General features: G+C 41.4%; 1 protein-coding gene across 3 annotated transcripts in view; it reads left to right on the plus strand.

Moving 5' to 3' along the window:
* KREMEN1 (kringle containing transmembrane protein 1) overlaps positions 1 to 22,470 on the plus strand; it is a 96,019-nt gene that overhangs the window by 34,236 nt on the left and 39,313 nt on the right. For all 3 annotated transcript variants that reach the window (XM_044775631.2, XM_044775633.2, XM_070516320.1), the window contains exons 4-5: positions 4,928 to 5,052; positions 13,502 to 13,655. In XM_044775631.2, the coding sequence (XP_044631566.1) occupies positions 4,928 to 5,052; positions 13,502 to 13,655 (279 nt within the window). The remainder of the gene's footprint in view (positions 1 to 4,927; positions 5,053 to 13,501; positions 13,656 to 22,470) is intronic.

Below are 22,470 nucleotides of genomic sequence, written 5' to 3' on the forward strand. Positions count from 1 at the left end.
CATGTGTCCCCATGCGAGGCCCTTAACCTTGCGAAACTGTGATTTCTTCTCTGTCACGTGGGAATAACATCATCTGACCTGCCTTCCTGAAAGGGCTGTGAGTTTCATGTGAGATGCTTACGTGAAAGTGCACTGTACACTTGCCAGATGTAAGAGATTAATATTTTAATATCTGGAATCAAACTCAGTTTTCTGGAGTGGCTGCCTTTGATTTGGTCTTTTAATTTAGTGCTATTTTACTTTTCTTATTACTAAGCCTGTTGTTCTTGTTTGTGTGGTGAATGATGAAAGCCTTATTATATATGATGATAATAAACACTATTTATTCAGCACATACTATCTTGCCAGGCCTTGTGGTGTTTACTTTATTTACATTACCTCACTTTAATTCTCAGAAGAACCCTTTGAGGTCCCTATTGTTCTTCATTCTACTGTTGATGAAACTGAGCTTGGAAAGGCCGTGGAGGACGGGCCAGAATTCACCCTAGGGTCAGTCTGACTCCAAAGCCTGTGTTTGTGATTGCTGCAAAATGCTGGCCGCTTCTGGACAGATGACGGTAGCTCCAATGCCCTTCGGAATATTGCCAAGAACTGGGCAATGAGCATGCAAAAAACAACTCCTGAGCTGCAATATGAATGGCAGAAAGTGGGGAGCATAAAGCCCCTCCCTCTTTTAGAAACTGTTTATTCTGATTTTTCACATAATTCTAATAAGTTTGATAATTTTATTCTAAGCCTAAGAAGCAGCATGTTAAGAAGAGGATAAGCAAAGACTGCAGGCACTGACAGTAGCAAGAAGTAGATAAGACTCCTTCCAGTTCTAATGTTCTGAGGGTTCAGCAGCCTTGGTGGTAACTGAGGAGACAGATTAACTGTTAAAGTCAGACACGAGAATGTAAAAAAGCACTATAGTCGGGGGCCATTTGGTGAAATACATTTGGTGGCCTCAAGCCACCAAGAAAACTTTAAAGTAGGTTAAACTAATTTTTTTAAAGAAAAAACTAATTTTAGAAAAGTTTCATCCAAAATGATAAAGAGAAAATTTTAAGTTTTAAGGTTAATCTCTATGGAAAACTCAGTTATCTAGTATGGTCTTTCTAGGTAGCCAAAGAGGACAGTGAGCAGGCAGGAGGCGAGCCCACCCTTCCTGGCGATAAGTGGACGTTGTGATGCAGATCAGCTCTGCTCTTCATTCGCTGCTGCCCAGGAAGTACTTTACCTACTCACTCCGGGATTTCAGCTGGGGACATGAAACATGCTTGTTCACTCAGCACACAGTTTTAGAGCATCTGCTGTGTAACTGGGACCATGACAGGCCCTGGGAATACAATGGTGTGTAGAACATACAGTCCTACCCTTAAGTTGTTCATGGTTAACTGGGGAGAGAGAGACACATAAACAGGTGTTTAGAATCAAACTCAGCATAGGCTGCTGTAGGATTACACAGCAGGAGCATCTAACCTTATTTGTGAGGGGCGGGGATGATGGGAGGGCCCTGGGGCCTTCCAGGGGAAATGATGCTCAAGCTGCAATCTTATGCAGAGAAGAGTATTCCAGGCAGAAGGAATAGCATGTGCAAAAGTCTAGAGGCCAGAGTCATATGCAGTTGGGAAATTTGCAAATACACTATAATTTGGTTTGGGCTTTATATAGAATGTGAGCCGAGGGATAGAGAGAGGGGTCATGCTGGCAGGGGAGAGAAGGGGAGCAGCACAAATCAGGCAGGGCCTCGTGTACCATGTGAGAAAATTTGGACTTTATCCTGAGGGACAACCAGGGAGCTTCGACGGTTTTAGGCAGGGCCCCTGCGTACCTCTCCAGGTCCTGCTGCTTTTCCCTCTCTCTGTTGCTGGTTATGTGCATTCTTTTTGTTCCTGCGAAGGCCAAGGTCATTCTTGCTTTAGTTCTTTGCACTTGCTGTTCCTTCTGCCTGGAATGTACTGTAAAGATTACTCTGGTTGCAACGTACTAACTAGATTAGAGCAGGGTGAGCCTAGAAACAGGAAGATGGAATAGGAGGGCAATCCACTGGTCTTAGTGAGAGGCGATGATGGCCTGAACTGGAGAAACGACAGCGTGGATAGAGAGACATGGACAGATGTCTGCGATATTTTAGGAGGTAGAATTGACAGTGTCTGGCAAATGATTGATTTGGGCAGCAGGGTTGATCTTCGGGCCATTGATGTTCAAATGGATGGAGCAGCCGCACGATGTGGTCTGATTTCCAGTGATCTTCTTCCTGGTGTGTTTTGGGACCTTTCTGCCCCACTGGAATGTGAGCTGCCTGGATTTGCTCACTGAATTGTGAATAACGTTTATAGGTTCCAGCTGCATTAATACAACCCATGGCCTTGTTTATGTCTCATCTTAACTTTTATGATTATGTGCCTTGGGCTCTCTATAAACTAATACATAATAACATGCTTACTTGTGAGCATAATGGAATAAATGAGACAAAAATCATAGTAAATGACCAAGATGATCATGATCAAGTAGTTCTTATTAAGAACTATTAAATGCGTGGCTCAGGTTTCCATATGCAATGTCCCTTTAACAAACTCGGCTTATATGATTCCCCACCCCCCACCCACCCCAGAGATGCTTAACTCACTGCATTTGTTTAAACCCTAAAACCCAGACATTCCCAAGCCAGGCACCTACTAAACACTGGACTCCTACTGCCTAGAGCTTTTCTGTTTACATTTGCTACTATAGAGATTTGGTTTGTTTCCGAAAGATGCATTTTAACATTTGTGTGGTGAGCCATGTTTGTTATAGTTGAACCACGTGTGACGCAAGGGAGAAGGGTAACCACTTGGCTTAGAGGGGGAAGGGTGACTGTTTGGGTTAGCAGAGGTACTTCCTGCCAATTTAAAATGAGCTGGTTAGATGTGGACGGTGGCAGAGGTTAAAGCGTGTGTGTATGTATACATATATACATACACATGTGTATATTCTGATATGCCAAAAAACGAATGTGGATATAAAGCTTGTTAAACTGGACCCATGCTGTTTTCCAGTCTTAAAGAAAAAATGCTTTCTAAGAGTCTAAATGACTCACTTTAGAAGTGGATAATGTACAACTCTTAAGTGACCTAGAAGTGCTTCTAGGACCACGCCCCACTCATGTCATTATATCTCCAGTTATATAAACTGTGAGGAGTCAAACAGAGAAAGTAGGGAAAGACTTCATCTGATAGTGGGATGATTCATAAATTAATAACACAGATGGAAAACTAAGGTGTAGACAGGTTGATTTGTCCATAGCCCACAATAAATTCATTTCTTCATTCAATAAACATATATTTAGTATTTATTATATAGGTATATTAGTTATCTTTTGCTGTGTAACAAATTACCCTAAAAGTTAGTGACTTAAAACAACACACATTTATTGTCGCACACTTTCAGTGGGTCAGAAAACCTGGACATGGCTTAGCTGGCTCCTCTGCTTCGGGGTCTCCCCCAAGGCTGCAATCAAGGTGCCTGCCAGGGCTGGAGTCTCATCTGAAGGCTCCACTGGGGAATCTACTTCAGGCTCACGTCGTTTTTGTAGGATTCAATCTTTGTCGAAACTGAAAGTCGTGGTTTCTTGCTGGCTGTTGGCTGAAGACCACCCTCATTGCTTGCTACATGGCCTTTCTGACACGGCATATTGTTTTATCAAAGTGTGTAAGCCAAGAAAGCAATAGAGAGAGTCTACTAGCAGGCAGAAGTCACAGCCTCTCGTAACCTAATCACAGCAGTAGCATCCCGTCAACTTTGTCGCATTCTGTTGGTCAAAATCTAGTCCAGCCCACTCTCAGGGGAGGGGACTGCACAAGAGTGTGAATACCAGGACGTGGGGATCATTGAAAGCTGTCTCCCACAGTTGGTGCATATGTTCAGGTTTCTTTATTCTCAAATACAGCTTTTTCTACTAGACCAAACCATCTGATTGTGTGGTTACGAAACACTAATATGTTCACTGTGGTAAGCTTGATAGTGGCCCTCCAAAAATGTCTGTGTTGTAATCCCTGGAATCTTTGAATATGTTACCTTACCTGGTATAAGAGACGTTGCAGGTGTGATTAAGTTAAGGATTTTGAAATGGGGAAGTTATTCTGAATTATCCAGGTAGGCCCAGTGTAATCACACGGGTTTGTGTAACAGAGAGGCAGGAGGATCAGAGTCAGAGAAGATGATGTGGTGATGGAAGCAGAGGGAGGAAAGAAGATATGATGATGGAAGCAGAGGCTGGAATGGTGCAGCCGCAAGCCAAGGAATAGGGGCAGCTTCTAGGAGATGGAAAAGGCAGGGAACAAATTCTCCCCTTGAGCCTCCAGAAGGAACACAGCTCTGCCGACACCTTGATTTTAGTCCCACAAGACTCATTTAGTACTTCTGACCTCCTGAACTGTAAGATAATGAATTTATACTGCTTTAAGCCACTTAGGTTTGTGGTAATTTGCTTCAGCAGCAATAGGAAACTAATGACCTTCACCCAAGGACCTTGGGGAAATCCACTTGTGGAGCTTTCTAAGAAGCAAGAGGAAGGACATGGGTAGAATGATGGGCTTCTAAGGGCTTTTCCTGCCCTCCAGTGACTCTGAAACATAATTCACATATTGCAGCTTCTCTGTTTTTAGGAAATTCTTCCTAGTTCTCTTTAATATTAAATTCTATCAATGCCGAACAGGTTAAAAATTTCTTAAGGTTAGTTAAAGGTGGACCTGGGCCTCCCATAATCTTCAAAATAAACCAAAAACATAGCATTTAGCTGAGGACACTAAGGCTTCCATTTTTAAAGCTTATTGCTTGTTATTTATTTGTACCTTAGGAGTGGAAATACTGGCTGAGATGAAAGTACCTGGCACAAATTGCATTTCCTTCTTGGTGTTTCACAGCCAGGTGTTGTGAAATTCTTTTGTTTTTCTTTTTTCTCCAGTGCCTGGAAACCTTGGCTGCTATAAGGATCATGGAAACCCACCTCCTCTAACTGGCGCCAGTAAAACATCTAACAAACTTACCATACAAACCTGCATCAGTTTTTGTCGGAGTCAGAGGTTCAAGGTAATGACTCTGTGGCTGTGTATCTATAGAAAAGGATAAAGACGTATGTGCATTCTGCTGAGATAACTTAAAAATACATGTACATTTTTAAAAAACAACCTGTAAAGCCATGCCATCTACTTGTCTGCCAAGGAGAAGTTGGAGGAGGAGTGGGGCTTGGGATTCAGGAGTGTGAGGCAGCACTGTTGTCTAAAGGCCGGGAGAAATGGAGAGGGAAATCTCCAGTATCCGCATCCCTGTTTGACCTCCGACAGAGTTATGTGTTTCCTCATGCCTTTGTATCTTAGGAGCAGGGACATCTCTGGCTCCACAGAGGATCTGGGAATAAGCCAAGGTAGTGGTTGCTTCCTTGATACATTAAGGGGCCCTAGCCTGCACACCAGTCCAAAATATTTTCTTTCCTTCTTATTCATTCTTCTATCTGAAATTCATTCCTTGGCCGATAAGATTCAATAATACTATTGTTTGTTATATCAAAAAAAGAAAATTCCTTCCTTCCTTCCTTCCTTCCTTCCTTCCTTCCTTCCTTCCTCCCTCCCTCCCTCCCTCCCTCCCTCCCTCCCTCCCTCCCTCCTCCCCTCCTCCCCTCCTCCCTTCCTTCCCTCCTTCCTTCCTTCCTCCCTCCCTCCCTTCCTCCTTCCCTCCCAGCCAAAAAGTCCTTAACCAGACCCAAGCAGGACGAGTAGCCTGGCAGGGTTCAGGGCCAGTGTGAGGCAGGTGGCTTAGCAGGGTGGTTGGCCCAGCATAATCAGATGATTGGTTGCTTGCAAAGGCATTGAACATAAACGTAAATATATTGAGGATAATGGGAGCCAGGTTTCTCACTGTTGGAGAAGGGAGCCAGGGAAAACTGGAATGAAGCCTACAGTGTTGGACAAGGGTTGAAGTTATTAGTATAGTGCAATCTTGGTTTCTGAAAACTGTTCTTCACTAAAAAGAACTGGAGCTCTTTGGAGAAAACTGCACGTTCTAGACCTGGTTTTGAGAAAATGCTAGGTGATCCTGAAATTACAAGAAAATAAGGAAGGATAGGGACTTGTCTAAAGGACATAGGAACCAGCTTAAAGGGTCTCCACTGGCCAAATAGAGCATAGTTTGAGCTTCAAAACAAATAATGATAGTAATAAATATACTCCATTGAGTAAAGAATCCTCAGATCCACGCTGATATAAATAAGTGAATAAGTAAACAAGGAGAAGAAAAGCATTTCCATATAGGGGAATGCCAACTAATAAAGGTAGAAGAAATAGTGGAATTAGAAAGTTCACCATTTGGCAGCCATCATAGTAATAATTGATTCAAAGAACAAATATCAAGGTACGCAAATATCCCAAGTCCTTATCTACTGGTAAATGGGTAAAAGTTGCATGAGGAATAGAATATTTAGATAGTCTCAAAGATCTCCCCACAAAATACTATAAAAGGAAAACAAGTAATTCTGCAGTGGAGAAAACTGGCATATACTACCTAACGCAAGTGCTCAAAGTTAATATCACCAGTGATGGGACAACTCGACATTGTGTCCCACCTGACCTGTCAAGAGCATAACATCACTTTAGTGGTATTTCTGCCCAAAATGCGTAATGTGAATCTGATCATGAGGAAACATAGACAAACCTGAAATGAGGAACATTCTACAAAATGACTGGCCTTTATTCTTCAAAAACATTAAGGTCACAAAGGTCAAGGAAGGACCAATGAACTATTCCAGTTTGAAGGAGACTGAGGAGACCTCACAGTTAAGTACATCTGTCGTCCTGGATTGACTCCTTTTCTACAAAGGATGTGATTCGGGCAGTTGCCAGCTTGAATGGGGGTCTCTGGGTGAAAGGGATGGGGGCAGTTCTTTGTGTTGGTCTTGCAACTTCTCTGCACATTTGAAATTATTTCAGAATAAAAATATAGTAAAAGCATTTGGGGAAATACAATACCTATTAATGATAAAAGCCATCAGCAAACTAGGAGTAGAGGGAAACTTCCTCAACCTGATTAAGAGCATCTACAAAAAACCCCCAAAATAACACCATTTTCAGTAGTGAAAGGTTCAGTGCTTTCTACCTAAGATCAGGAACAAACAATGATGTCTACTCTCACCTCTTCTATTCACCATTGTACTGGAGGTCCTTGCCAATGGAATAAGGGGGAAAAAAGAAATAAAATGCGTGTAGGTTGGAAAAGAAGAAGTAAAATTTTCTTTGTTTATGGACAACATGATCATCTACGTAGACAATTATAAGGAATCTAGAATAAAAAAGCTTCTAGAACTAATAAGTAAATTTTTCAAGGTTGCAGGTTATAAGGTCATATATATATAAAGTCCTATATATATAAAAGACCTTATGTATATATTCATATATTGTTCATATATATATATATATGAATCAGTTGCATTTCTATACGTTAGCAGTGAACAGTTAGAAAATTTTAAATTCCATTTATAGTAGCATAAATAACTTAAGGATAAATTTAACAAAGGATATTAAAGACCACATAACATTGCAAGGGAAAATTAAAGAAAACCTAAATAAATGGAGACATTGTTCATGGCTTAGAAGACTCAATATTGTTAAAATGTCAGTTCTTCCTAAATTGACCTATAGATTCAGTGCAATCCCAATCAAAATCATAGCATACTTTTTGAAAAAATTGACAAACTGATCCTAGAATTTATATAGAAAGGAAAAGAACCTGTAATAACGAAAATAATTTTGAAAAAGATCAGCTTTGGAGGACTTACCCTGCCTGATCTCAAGACTTACTATAAAGCTATAATAATCAAGAGAGTGGTATTGGCATAAGAATAGTCACATAGATCAGGAGTCCGCAAACAATGGCATCTGGGCCAAATCCTACCACCCACCTATTTTTGTAAATACAGTTTTGTTGCCACACTCCTTCATTTACATATTGTCTGTGGGTGCTTTCATGTTACAACAGCAAAGTTGATTACTTAAGAAGCGACCATATGGTCCACAAAGCTGAAAACATTTACTATCTGACCTTTTATAGAAAAAGTTTTCCAACCTCTGCTATAGATCAGTAGAATCAAATAGAGAGTCCAGAAATAGACTTGTACTTATATGGACAATTGATTTTCAACAAAGATGCCAAGATAATTCAATGGAAGAAAGGATAGTCTTTCAACAAATGGTTCTGGAGAAAAACTAGAGCTCTTTAGGGAAAAAAAAAATGAACCTCTATCTTTACATCACACAATAGACAAAAATTAACTTTAAATTTTACTATTGAAAAAGGAGCTGTAGTACTGGCATAAAGATGGACATACAGAGCACTGGAATAGAATTTAGAGTCCAGAAATAAACCCATACATTTACTTAAAGTCAATTGATTTTTGGCAAGGGTGGCAGACTATTCAGTGGGGAGAGAATAGTCTTTTCAACCAGTGGTACTGGGACAATTGGATATTCACATGCAAAAGAATGAATTTGGACCCCATACCTTACACCATGTGTAAAAATTAACTAAAAGTGGATCAAAGACCTAAATGTAATAGGTAAAACTATAAAACTCTTAGATAGGAGCATAGGTATAAATATCCATGACCTTGGATTAGGCAGTGACTTTTTAGTTATGATACCAAAAGCACAAGCAATCAAAGTAAAAATCAGTGACTTGGACTTCATTAAAATTTAAAACTTTTGTGTGTCAAGGACACTATTAAGAAAGTGAAATGATAACTCACAGAATGAGAGAAAATATTTGGAAATCATATATCTGAATAAGGGTCTAATGTCCAGAATATGTAAAGAAGTGGCAACAGCACATGAAAAGAGGCTCATTACCATTAGTCTTCAGGGAAATGGAAATCAAAACCATAATAAGATACCACTTCACACAACAGATAACCTAGGATGGCTGTAGTTTTTTTAAAAAAAAAAAACTACAAAAAAAAGGATAAAAACAACTGTGGATGAGGATGTGGAGAAATTTGAACCCTGATACATTGCTAGTGGACACGTAAAGTGGTGCAGCTGCTATGGAAAACATTTTGGCAGTTCATCAAAAATTTAAACACAGAGTTACCTTGTGACCTAGCATTTCCACTCCTAGGTACCCAAGACAGTTGAAAACATATGTTCACATAAAATTTGTGCATGAATGTTCATAGCAGCATTATTCATAATAGCCAAAAAGGGGCAACAACACAAATGTCCATCACCTCGTGAACAGGTAAACAAAATGTGATGTATAGATATACAATGGAATATTATTCAGACAATTAAAAGAAATGAGTTACTGACGCATGCTACAGTATAGATGAATCTTGAAAACATTATGCTAAGTGAAAGAAACCAGGCACAAAAGGTCACATATGGTGTGATTGCATTTGTATTGTGTCAGATTGTTCCAATCCATAGAGACAGTAGGTTAGTGGTTGCCAGTAGGTGGGAGGTGGGAGGTGGGAGGAAGTGGGACTACTGCTGATCGGTCTAGGGGTTCTTTTTTGGGTGATGGAAGTATTCTGGAATTATTGGTGCTAGTTGCACACCATGGTGAATATACTAATAATCACTGAAAGTACACTTTAAAATGGTAAATTTTATGTTATGTGAATTACATATCAATAAAAAAAAAGCTTAAAACTGTTAAACTTCTAAAAAAAAGTACAGAAAATCTTATGACATTGGGTTAGACAAAGATTTCTTAAACAGGACACAAAAAACTACAAACCATAAAAGAAAAAGTTGGTAGATTGGACTTATCAGTATTAAAAACTTATCTTCAAAAACCAGAGTTAAGAAAGTAAGAAGATAAGCCACAAACTGGAAGAAAGTAGCTGCCAAGTATATATTTGATAAAGGACTTGTATAGAGAGTATATAAAGAACTCTTACAACTCAATAAAGAGACAACTCAATTTAAAAATGGGCAGAAGATTTGAACAGACATTTCACCAAGGAAGATATGTGGATGGCCAAAAGACACATGAAAAGATATTCAGCATCACTAGTTATCAGGGAAATCCAAATTAAAATCATGATGAGATACCACTCCACATCCACTAGCATGATGAAAGTTAAAAATACTGAAAATGCTAAAAATTAAGAATGTGGAGCAACTGTTACTCTTTTAGACTACTGGTAGGAATGTAAAATGGTACAGCTTCTTTGGAAAAAGACGAAGTTTTTTTTTTTTTTAATCTTTTTAAAAATTTTACTTTTAAGGTTCACATGTGTTGTTCCACGTATGTCTACTCTATCACATCTCATAGTTGCATAATATTCATTCCATCTCTGGTTTTTATCTCATCTTTTTTTTTTTTTTTTATTAATGTTATGATAGATTACAACCTTGTGAGATTTCAGTTGTACATTTTTGTTAGTCATGTTGTGGGTACACCACTTCCCCCTCTGTGCCCTCCCCCCACCCCGCCTTTTCCCTGGTAACCACCGATCAGATCTCCTTATCAGTATACTAATTTCCACCTATGAGTGGAGTCATATAGAGTTCGTCTTTCTCTGACTGGCTTATTTCGCTTAACATAATGCCCTCGAGGTCCATCCACGTTGTTGTGAATGGGCCAATTTTGTCTTTTTTTATGGCTGAGTAGTATTCCATTGTGTATATATACCACATCTTCTTTATCCAATCATCAGTTTCTGGGCATGTAGGCTGGTTCCACGTCTTGGCTATTGTAAATAAAGCTGCGATGAACATAGGGGTGCAACGGACTCTTGAGATTTCTGATATCAGGTTCTTAGGATAGATACCCAGTAATGGGATGGCTGGGTCATAGGGTATTTCTATTTTTAACTTTTTGAGAAATCTCCATACTGTTTTCCATAGTGGCTGTACGACGTTGAAGTTTTTTATAAAGGTAAATATACACCTGTCTTTTGACTCAGCAGTACCAGACCTGGGTAATTACCCGAGAGAAATAAAACCTATGTCCACACAGAGACTTAATGCATGAACCTTCACAGTGGCATCACTCATAATAGCCCCAAACTGTAAACCACCCAAATGTCCATTACCGGATGGACAGAAAAATAAATTGTGGGATATCCGTACTGTGAAGTACTACTCCGCAATAAAAAGAAAAGATATAGTACAACATACTGATACAAGCAACAACACAAATGAATGGCCACAACATCATGCCAATTGAAAGAAGTTAAACACCAAGTCCATGCTGAATTCTAAAGGGATCTTAGGTCTAACTGTAAAATGTAAAACTATAAAACTTTCAGAAGAAAACAGAGGAAAAATTCTTTATGACCTGAGTTTAGGTGAAAAGTTCTTAGGCATGACACCAAAACCATGATCCGTAAAAGAAAAAATTGGTAAATTTTAATTTGGACTTTACCAAAATTAAAAACTTTTTCTCTGCAAAAGACATTTTTAAGAGAATGAAAAGACAAGCCATAGCCTGGGAGAAAAATCATGTATGCAACAAAGGACTTTGTATCCAGAATGTATTAAAACAAAAAAAAAGAAAAGAAAAGAAGGAAAAGAAAAAAACTCTAGGGGCTGGTCCGGTGGCCTAGTGGTTAAGTTCACGTGCTCCACTGCAGGCGGCCCAGTGTTTCATTGGTTCGAATCCTGGGCGCGGACATGGCACTGCTTTTCAAACCACGCTGAGGCAGCATCCCACGTGCCACAACTAGAAGGACCCACAACGAAGAATTTACAACTATGTATCAGGGGGCTTTGGGGAGAAAAATAAAATCTTTAAAAAAAAAAAAAAAGAAAAAAACTCTAAAAACTAAATAGTAAAAACACACACCAAAAAAACAATTAAAAAATAGGCAAAAGACTTGAACAGATATTTCACTAAAGAAGCTATGCAGATGTAAAATAAGCACATAAAAAGACATTCAAAATCATTAGCCATTAGGGTAATGCAAATTAAACCCATAATGAGATACTGCTACATAGCTATTAGAATGGCTAAAATAAAATATACTGATAGGGAGCTGACCTGTGGCGAGTGGTTAAGTTTGTGCGCTCCGCTTTGGAGGCCCAGAGTTTCCCCGGTTCGGATTCTGGGCACGGACATGGCACCACTCATCGGGCCATGCTGAGGCGGCGCCAATCCCACATGCCACAGCTGGAAGGACCCACAACTAAAAATACACAACTCCATACTGGGGGGCTTTGGGGAGAAAAAGGAAAAATAAAAAATCTTAAAAATATATGTATATATACTGATTATGACAAGTTTTAACAAGGATATGGAACAACTGGGACTCATACATTGTTGTTACGAATGTAAAACGGTACAGTCCTTCTGGAAAACAGTTTGGCAATTTCTTATCAAGTTAACCACTTACCATATAATCCAGCAACCCCATTCCTAGGTATTTACCCTAGAGAAATGAAAACACGTTCACACAAAAATCTGTCCACAAATGTTTATAGCGGTTCTATTCATAATCATGAAGTCTTGAAACAACCCAGTGGATTAACCAACTGTGATGCATGCATACAGTGGACTACCGCTCAGCAATCAAAAGGAGCGAACTATCGATACACGCACCAATTTGGATGAACCTCAGAGACATTAATGCTGAGTGAAACAAGGCGGTCTCAAAAGGTTACATACTATATGATTCTGTTTATATGATATCTTAGTCTGTTCTGGGTGCTATAAAAAAGTTCTGTAGACTGAGTGTCTTAAGCAACAGACATTCACTTCTCACAGTTCTGGAGGTTGAAAAGCCCTAGATCAAGGCGTTGGCAGATTTGGTATCTGGTGAGGGCTTGTTTCCTGATTCATAGACGGCTGTCTTTTTGCTGTGTCCCACATGGTGGAATGGGTGAGAGGAGCACTCTGGGGTCTCTTTCATAAAGGCTCTAATCCCGTTCCTGAGGGCTCTGCCCTCAGGACCCATTCATCTCCCAAAGGCCCCACCTCCAAGTACCATCACATTGGGAATTGACTTTCAAAATATTAATTTGCGCAGACATAGACATTCAGTCTATAGCATACGACATTCTTGAAAGGACAAAACTTTGGTAATGGAAAACTGATTAGTGGTTATAAGAGGGGTTATAGGAGGGGAACTATAAAGCGATAGCACAAGGATGGTTATTGGGGCGATGCACCTGTCCTGTATCCTGACTGCAATGGTGGTTGCACAAATATATACATGGGCTAAAATTCATAGAACTATACGCCATGTAAATAGTTTTACTGTATGGTAATATAAACAATAAAATAAAAAATTTAAGTGGGGCCTATAATGAGTTTGCTGGGAGAATTAGCTGGAAAGCACTTACTGCTGAAGGGGGAGCATGGTGGGGTGCATAGTTACTAGTCAGCGTGTGATGAAGTGTGTGAGGGTGGGACAAGGGAGAGGTCCCAGGACAAGGTGGGCTGGGAAGATGAGGCTGGTTGCGTGCTGGGGATCGACCCTGCCAGGCTCTGTTGGGTCACCTGACACCCTGACTGATGCTTACCAAGTGCTGCTTCTCTGTTGTGGCAGTTTGCTGGGATGGAGTCAGGCTATGCTTGCTTCTGTGGAAACAATCCTGATTACTGGAAGTACGGGGAGGCAGCCAGTACTGAGTGCAACAGTGTCTGCTTCGGGGATCACACCCAGCCCTGCGGTGGTGATGGCAGGATCATCCTCTTTGACAGTGAGTATGCCCCGTGCTTGTCACTGCCCAAGGCACAGGAACCCTTGGGCCAGGGGAACAAGCCGGCCCACCCTCCTTACCCTCTATTTATTCATTCATTCACCCAGCAACACTAATTAAGCGCCTACTGCAGGCTGGGTACTGACCAGACCCCGGGGATACAGCACTGAACAAGCAGACTCAGCCCCTGTCCTCTAGAAGGGAGGACAGACATTTAACAAGTAATTAATTGTAGTTGTGCCATGTGCTTTGAAGATGTGGCCTATTGTGAGATGCTTAGACAACCTAGAAAGGGTAACCTTTCCAATTTAATATAGACACTGATATAACTTCAGTATCCGCTTAAAGATCCTCTTGTATTATTGTATTTTCCAAGCCCTTTTGGTGTTTTCTTAGGCTTTTGGGATTTATATCTTAGTGTGATGCAGCTGAGAAGAAGAGTATAAGCTTCGAGTTGGCTTTCCAGGCCTGGTAGTGAGGGTGCCCTTACTCCCCTCCTCTCTGACCTGCCACACTTGTAAGATGCTGGCTAGGGGCAGAGGGTGCTCTGAATGGGGTGTGGATCCAGGGTTTTGACCTCTCCAACACCTTGTCCTAACCTCTAGGCCACCCGATCCCTTATCATAATCCATCGACATCCACTCAGTGGTGGTGAGACTGTGGGAGCCATAGTACCAATGCAGTGCCAGATTTTAAGATGGTAGAAAGGAGATGGTCACAAATGAGACAGACAAAAATAAAAGCTTGAGATTACTAAGATGTACTATAGAGTTTCTAGTGTCTTTTTTAGTCATTAAGCTAGAATAGATATAGTCTTGACATTTCAACTAGGCAGACTGGCTCAATTTTAAGCAAAAATGCCATATGGTGTATCAGTTTCCTAGGGTTGCTGTAACAAATTATCACAAACTGGGTGGCTTGAAACAATGGAAATTTAGTCTCGTAGTTTGGGAGGCTAGAAGTCCAAAATCAAGGTGTCATCAGGGCCGTGCTCCTTCTGAAGGCTCCAGGGAAAAATTCTTCTTTGCCTCTTCCTAGCTTCTGGTCATTGCTGGCAATCCTTGGCATTCCTTGGCTTGGAGGTGCATCACTTCAATCTCTGCCTCCTTCTTCACGTGGCTGTCTTCCCTCTGTGTGTGTCTCTGCCTCTGTGTCTCTCTGTATCTCCTTATGAGGACACTAGTCATTGGGTTTAGGGCCCATCCTAATCTAGTAAGGCCTCATTTAACTTGATTACATCTGTAAAGACCGTATTTCCTAATAAGGTCACATTCACAGATACAATTCACAAATTGCCTGGTATGCTCTTAAGCGATAAAAGAGAAGAAATAAACATTTATCGAATACCTAGTTTATATTCAGGCTTTATGTAAATTATCATCTTAGGTCCTCCTGGCAGCCATCTGAGGAAGGCATTATCATTTGAACTCTCATTTTCCAGGAGAGAATCCTAGGGAACTAGACAGTAAACAGAAGCAGGATGTGGGGTTTGCTACCTGTTTTTCTACTTTAAACAGAATATACATAGCATTAATTTTTTAAAATGGAAAATAAGTGTTGGTGAGGATATGGAGAAACTGGGACCCTCACACATTGCTGGTGGAAATGTTAAATGGTGCAGCTGCTTTGGAAAACAGTCCAGCAGTTCCTCAAAACGTACAACAGAATTACGTTATGACCCAGTAATTCCAGTCCTAAGTATATACCTGAGAGAGGTGAAAAGATATCTTTACACAAAGACTTGCACAGAACGTTCACAGCAGCATTATTCATAGTAGCAAAAAAGTGGCACCAACCCAAATGTCCATCAGCTGTTGAATGGGTAAACGGAATGTGGTATATCTATACAAGGGAATATTACTTAGCCACAAAAAGAAATGAAATGCTGATATGTCCTACAACATGATGAACTTTGGAAACATTATGCTCAGTTAAAGAAACCAGACACATCAGGCCATGTATTTTATGATTCCATTTATAGGAAATGTGCAGAATAGGCCAACCCATACAGACAGAAAACAGATTAATGGTTACCAAGGGCTGCCGAGAGGGGAGGAATGGGAAGTGGACTGCTTAACGGATATGGATCTTTTTGGGGTGACAAAAATTTTCTGGAATTAGATAATAGTGATGGTTGCACAACATTGTGAATATACTAATACCACTGAATTGTACACATTAAGATGGTTAAAATAGTGAGTTTTATGTCAATAAAAATAAAATATAGTTTTTATGATAATCTTTCATTCATTTAGCACATTTTTTAAAATTTTTATTTATTTATTTTTTTGTGTGAGGAAGATTGACCCTGAGCTAACATCTGTTGCCAGTCTTCCTCTTTTTTTTGCTTGAGGACGATTGGCCCTGAGCTAACATCTGTGCCAATCTTCCTCTATTTTGTATGTGGGACACCCCCACGGCATGGCTTGATGAGCCGTGTGTAGGTCCGTGCCTGGGATCTGAACCCACGAACCCTGGGCTGCTGAAGCAGAGCCTGTGAACTTAACCACTACGCCACTGGGCTGGCCCAGTTTAGCACATTTTTGGGGGGCATCTGCTGTGTGGCAGAAAAAATTGTTTTATTTAGTACAATGGGTCTAGTGGAGGTGTCAAATGGAAATAATTTGGTTTAAAGTCAGTCATGTAGCAAGTACCATCTTTGATAGTAGAAACGTATCCAGGAGGTCGTACTAGGCCTGACACAAAGATGCACTAAAACGAATTAATTACGATGAAAATAATTGCTGCCTCTGAGTGCTTGCTGTGTGCTAGACTTGATGCTGCGTACTTTTGTTTATTTTTTTATTTAATCCTTGCAACAGCCCTGTTGATAAGAAAACTGTGGATCGAAAGATAAAATAATTTGTCCAAGCTCATAAGTGCTAAAGCCAGGATTCAAACCCAGGTTTGTCACATTTTTAGTTTTTCTCTTTTCAGCAGCAGAATCCCTTTTATTAACAATAATAAAATAGATCCTAATAACAGATCCAGTTTAGTGCTTTAATGTGTGTGAACAGAGTTGGCCCGGTTGTTCTGATTATCATCAGATAGGCCCCTTCTGCAGCTCTCCAGAGGCTGCCCTCTCGGGCCTCCATTCACTCAGCTGGGAAGGTTGACCTTCTGAGAGGCTGCATGCTCTAGACTCCAGGGACCCTGATATCTGTGGACTGGCAGGGGCTCCAGACAGTAACCAACTCTAATACTCACGCGCCTCTGCAAAGAAAAGTACAAAATTCAGCCCTGCAGAAATAACCCCTGAAATTTCACCTACTAGAGAGTAAAATAGTTTCAATAGCTCGAGGTCCGCCTCATGGAAATCCTTTTCATTCACTGGATGAGGCTGAGCATCTTGGAGGTGGTGACTATGGACTGTCCTACAACGTGGGAGGGCAAAGAAGTCTCTCCGAAGAGCTTGGAGGAGAAGTTAGATGGTGAGAGAAGGACCAGATTGCAGTCTCTGTGTCCCATAACATCAGGCTCTGCTACCAGCGTGGCTCGAACCCGAGTCTCAGGCAGAATGTCAGTGAGATCCTCCTGTTCTTCACTCCTTCCAGAAGAGCGTCCTGGGCTCCTCGGCTCTAGAGGCACTTAGCCTGCATTTGCACCTCTGCAGAGAGACTACAGAGGCAGCTGGCGGAAGCTGTCTGCTCAGTTACTGTTGCCGCATCAAGTCATTTGTCATAGGCTCTGTGGCTGGTTTTCCAGCAAGCTCTCAGGAGCTTAGGGAGGTCACCGGAGTAGGCCGCGTACTGTGTGTAAATGCAGCACTGACGGAGGCTTCAGAGCCTCTGGTACCCCTGGAATTTGATTTATTGAGTCAATGGAACGGAACAGAAGATGAAGTAGGCCAAGACAATAGTGGGTTACAGGGACTGCCCAGGCACTCAACTTCTCAACTTCTGCCTCAGCTTCTCGGCACTCAAGGGAGAACCACACGGACTGGGCCTTTCCTTGTAACATTAGTTGAGCACTTACATTTACAGGGCACCATGCCGTTCACTTTCCATGCATTCTCTCCCTTAATTCTCATAATACTGTGAAGCAAGTATTATTATCCTTATTTGCCTGAGGAGAAAACTGAGGCTCATAAAAGTTCAGTAACTTGCCCGAGTCCCCGCAGATAGAGATCCTGCCCTTGTGTAATTTATATTTTAGTGGGAAGTGAAGAGATTAGTGGTGAAAAATATTAAGGGCCTGAGGACAGGTAGGATCTCACCACTGGGACTGCATTCGTAATTGTGTTTCATAGGCTCTAAGATGCCATCAATTGTGAGATGCCACATTATTTTACATACCACTGAGAAAAAAAATGCTTCCGATTAAACAATGACATGCGTTGATTGAAAGACAGATCCCAGTTTTAAAGATTAAAATGTGGCCCTTAGAATTGATAAAATACCGTAATACTCTTTTCCTTTCCTGGGTGCCAACTCAGTGGAGTCTCATTCATGGCTGGGACCCGTTTGGTTAAGGTTTGTTTCCTGGGACATATCCATCATCGTTCATGTCTAGAAGCAGAGCGCTCAGCTGCATCTGGGGGAAGCTGGCTGTTCCTACTGATGCCTGGAGCTTATTCCTGAAGAAACTGACTGAGCTAATATTGAGGTGGACTGGAGGCTTGAAAAGGTGTTTAATCACAGAAGGCAGGAGGACACTGGCTTTTTGCCACTGGAGGTTTTGCTCAGGTCTGTTGCGTGCCCTCCACCTGCCCGGGTTGTATGTGTCAGGCTAATCTCCCTTTCAAAAAGTAAGACCTTGAATATATTCCTAAGTTTCAAGTTTCCTATTGAATTGTCACTGAATTTTAAGAATCTTACCATAGATGTCATGTGTTTGCTCTCACAATTGCTGTATTGGATGTGCTGTCTGCATGGCTCAAATCTGGGAATCAAAAGTTCTAAGTTGAAGGTCTGTCCTTGCTGTTGAAATATCAATTTAACCTGGATCCTTTATTCTTTACAAATAATAAGAACAGTACAGCTAACACTGACTGAGCTGGTACCATATGCCAGATCCAGTACTAAACATGTTACATGTTACCAGCTCATTTTAATTTTTATAACACCCCACGAGGGAGAAACTATTATTATTTTCATTTTATAGATGAGGTATACAGAGGTGTAGTATATTGCTCAAATTTATAGTTAGTACGTGGTAAAGTCGGGATTAGAACCCAGGAGGTCTTTCTCTAAAGTTTCCATTTTTAAAAAAATGTAGGTTTATTGAGGTATAATTTATATACAGTAAAGATCACCCTTTTCGTTGTATGATTCGATAAGACAGTCAAGATAAAGAACTTTTTCATCACCTCGGAAGGTTCTCTTGTGCCCCTGTGTGGGCAGTCCTCTCCCCGACCCCCAGCCTTCAGCAACCGCTGAGCTGTATTCCTTCTGTACAGCTTTGCCTTCTGAAGAATGTCATATAAATGGGATTACACAGCATTTAACCGTTTGTGTCCAGCTTCTCTCACTTAGAATAATGCTTTTGAGGTTCACCTGTGTTGTTTTAGTAGTTCTGTTTATTGCTTAGAAGTGTCCCTTTGTACAAACGTATCAAATTTGTGATACTTTCCATTCACCAATTGATCCCTTCACCAATTGATAAACCTTGGTCTGTCTATGATAAAGGTGCTATAAAAGTTGCTATAAACATACGTGTGCAAGCGTTTGTGTGGACGTGTGTTTTCATTTTTCTTGGGTAAATACCTAGGAGTTCCAGGATCTCTGGGTGACATGCTAAGTGCATATTTAGCATTATAAGACCCTGCCAACTGTTTTCCAAAGTGCTATACCATTTTGCATTCTGACCAAGAATATGTGAGACTTGTGCATCCTCTCCTGAACTTTTGTATTGTCTTTTTTTTTTAACAATAGCCATTCTAGCAGGCACATAGTGGTAACTCATTGTGGTTTTAATTTGCATTTCTGTAATTACTAATGATGTTGAACATCTTTTCATGTTCTTTTTTTTTTTTGAGGAAGATTAGCCCTGAGCTAACATCTGCCAATCCTCCTCTTTTTGCTGAGGAAGACTGGCCCTGAGCTAACATCCGTGCCCATCTTCCTCTACTTTATATGTGGGACGCCTACCACAGCATGGCTTGACAAGCAGTGCCATGTCCACACCCGGGATCCGAACCGGCGAACCCTGGGCCACCCAGAAGCAGAACGTGCGAACTTAAGCGCTGCGCCACTGGGCCGGCCCCCTTTTCATGTTCTTATTTGCCATCTGGTATATTCTTTCGGCCTAAAGAAGTTCCATTAGCATCTTCTCCAGTGCAGGTCTGCTGTCAATGGCTTCTCAGCTTTTGTTTGAGAAAGACTTATTTCATCTTCATTTTTGAAAAATATTTTTGCTCGACATTAAATTCTATACTGACAGTTTTTTTTCTTTGAGTGCTTCAAAAATGTTGCTCCTCTGCCTTGTAGCTTGCATAGTTTCTAGTGCTGTCTGCTGAATCTTTGTTTCCCCGTATGTAATCTTTTCCCTTGTTCTTCCTGCTTTCAGGATTTTATCTTTGTTTTTGGTTATCAACATTTGACCATGATGTGTCTGGATGTGTTTTCTTTTTTTTCTTTTAATTTTTGTTTTTTAATTTATTTGCTTGGAGTTTGCTGAGATCCTTAGATTACCTTTCATTGACTTTGGAGCATTCTTAGCTGTTCTCTCTCCAAATATTTCTTCTGCCCCATTTTCTTTTTCCTCCCCTTCTGGGACTCCAATTATGTATTGTTAGACCATTTGATATTGCTCCTCAGCTGTTGGATGCTTTATTCTGCTTTTTCCACTTACTTTTTTCTCTGTGTTTCATTTCGGATAATTTCTATTGATCTATCTTCAAATGTATTGATTCTTTCCTCAACTGTGTGTAGTCTGTTTATAAGCCCATGGAAGGAATTCTTCAGCTCTGAGAGTGTCTGTTTTATTTCTCTCGTTTCCCTTTGACTCTTTTTGACAGTTCCCCTATCTCTGCTGAAATTTCCGATCTGCTCAAGCATGTTGTCCCTCTTTTCCACTAGGTCCTTTACTGTATTGATCGTGTAGTCTCTGTCAGGTAGTTCTAACATCGGGGTCATTTTTGAGTCCGGTTCTCTGGATTGTTTTCTCTCTCCTTTTTTAAATTGATTTATAGTTGACATGTAACATTGTATTAGTTTTAGGTGTACAACATAATGATTTGATATATGGATATGTGGTGAAATGATTACCAGATGCTTTATCTCTTGATGGTGAGTTTTTTCTTTCCTGCTTGCTTTCTTGCTTTTTCTGTGTGTTGTAATATTGTATGGAATGCCCCACACCATGTGTAGAACACTAGAGGCTGAGGTAAGTAGTATTAACACCTGGGAATGGGCAGGCCTGCTTCGGGTGGGGACTGAGCCATTCCATCAGGAGTTGAACTGGGTTTGGGTTTTCTCATTTCTGTCATTACCCTCAGTGCACCTCAGGCTTCAGATTCCTCCAGTGATGGGCTACTTACGTGTGCTTGGTGTGGAGCCCGGATGCCAGTGGGTTTTTCCAGGGTTCTTGTTCCACCTTCAGTGGGGAAGTTCCTACGTGCCTGTGCCACAGAGGGGATCTTGGCCGTCCCTCAATGGTAGACTGCTGTTTCTTGTTACTTGGTGCTTTGCTCATGAAGAGGCCGTGTGTGTGGGGGGATGGTTCTTGCTTCTCCTGCACCATCCTTGGTCTTAGACAGGACACATTACTGGGCCTGAGAGGTGGGGCTTTTTCTGCATCCCTGCACACCTCACCTCTCCCCGCAGCCAAGCACTGCCTTGTATCTGTGGTGGCTCTCAGGAAGGAGAGAGTTCCTGCTCCTCCCTCAGGGGTAGCAGACCTCGGCTTTGCATCGGTGCGGGATCGTGGGGTTGAAGGCAACCATGGGCTGATGCCCTTTGCCTCTGCTCTTCCCTCGGAAGCAGTGGATCTTTGGCAGGAATGAATGTTTCCTACTCCCTCCCCAGGGGCAAACAGGTTTTCCTTCTACCCTGCTGTGGGAGCGGGAGGGTTTAGTGCCCCTCCCCCAGCAACATAAGGCTTTTGCTTCCTTTGAGGGGAGGGTCTGGTAAGCAGGCAGTGTTTCACACCTGTCCACCAGCAGCAGCTGATCACGTCCTGTACACTGGTGCCACCAAGGAGGACTCTTTGGTCTCCAGCCCTACCCCAGTCATTCTCGTGGGCATGGAGTGGAGGCCTGCACAGAATTGCTTATAAGTGAGTGCAGACTCCTGTTGTGTCTGGGTGCCGGGTTATCTTAGACTGAGAGGCTAGCCCACACTCAGCCTTCTAGCTGCTTTCTTCTCACTTGCTTTTATGGCGGCCACCTCTTCTTCTCCTGCTCTGTCAAAGATGAAACACTTTATATGACCTGACTCTCCTCAGATGGGGCTTCTTACTTTTTAGAATTAAAATTCCCTTGGTTGTCTTGATGCCTCAGCTTTCTGATGGGTTGAAGAGAAGTTCTGAGCTTTTTCTTGTTTGGATGGAAGCAACATTCTCTTACTGCTTTCTACATCTTAAAGGGGCATGGAACTCTCCCAAAGCCTGCTTTTTAATCCCAGCCCTACACTCCCTCTCAAGGACTTTGATTTCCAGGATCCTGTTTACACTTCACATAAGATATGGTGAAGTGATTCTGTCCCCTTCCCACAGCCGGCCAGTCAAAAACAGGAGACCAGAGAAATCGGTGTGCTTAGCGCAGAGGGGGCGGAACCTAGTGAGTTTCCTCTCTACAGAAACTCACTGCTCTTCTTTTTTTCCTTCTTCCCCAAAGCCCCCCAGTACAAAGTTGTATGTTCTACTTGTGGGTCCT

The sequence above is a fragment of the Equus asinus genome, chromosome 8, assembly GCF_041296235.1.
Source record: "Equus asinus isolate D_3611 breed Donkey chromosome 8, EquAss-T2T_v2, whole genome shotgun sequence".
Taxonomy (NCBI): Eukaryota; Metazoa; Chordata; class Mammalia; order Perissodactyla; family Equidae; genus Equus; species Equus asinus.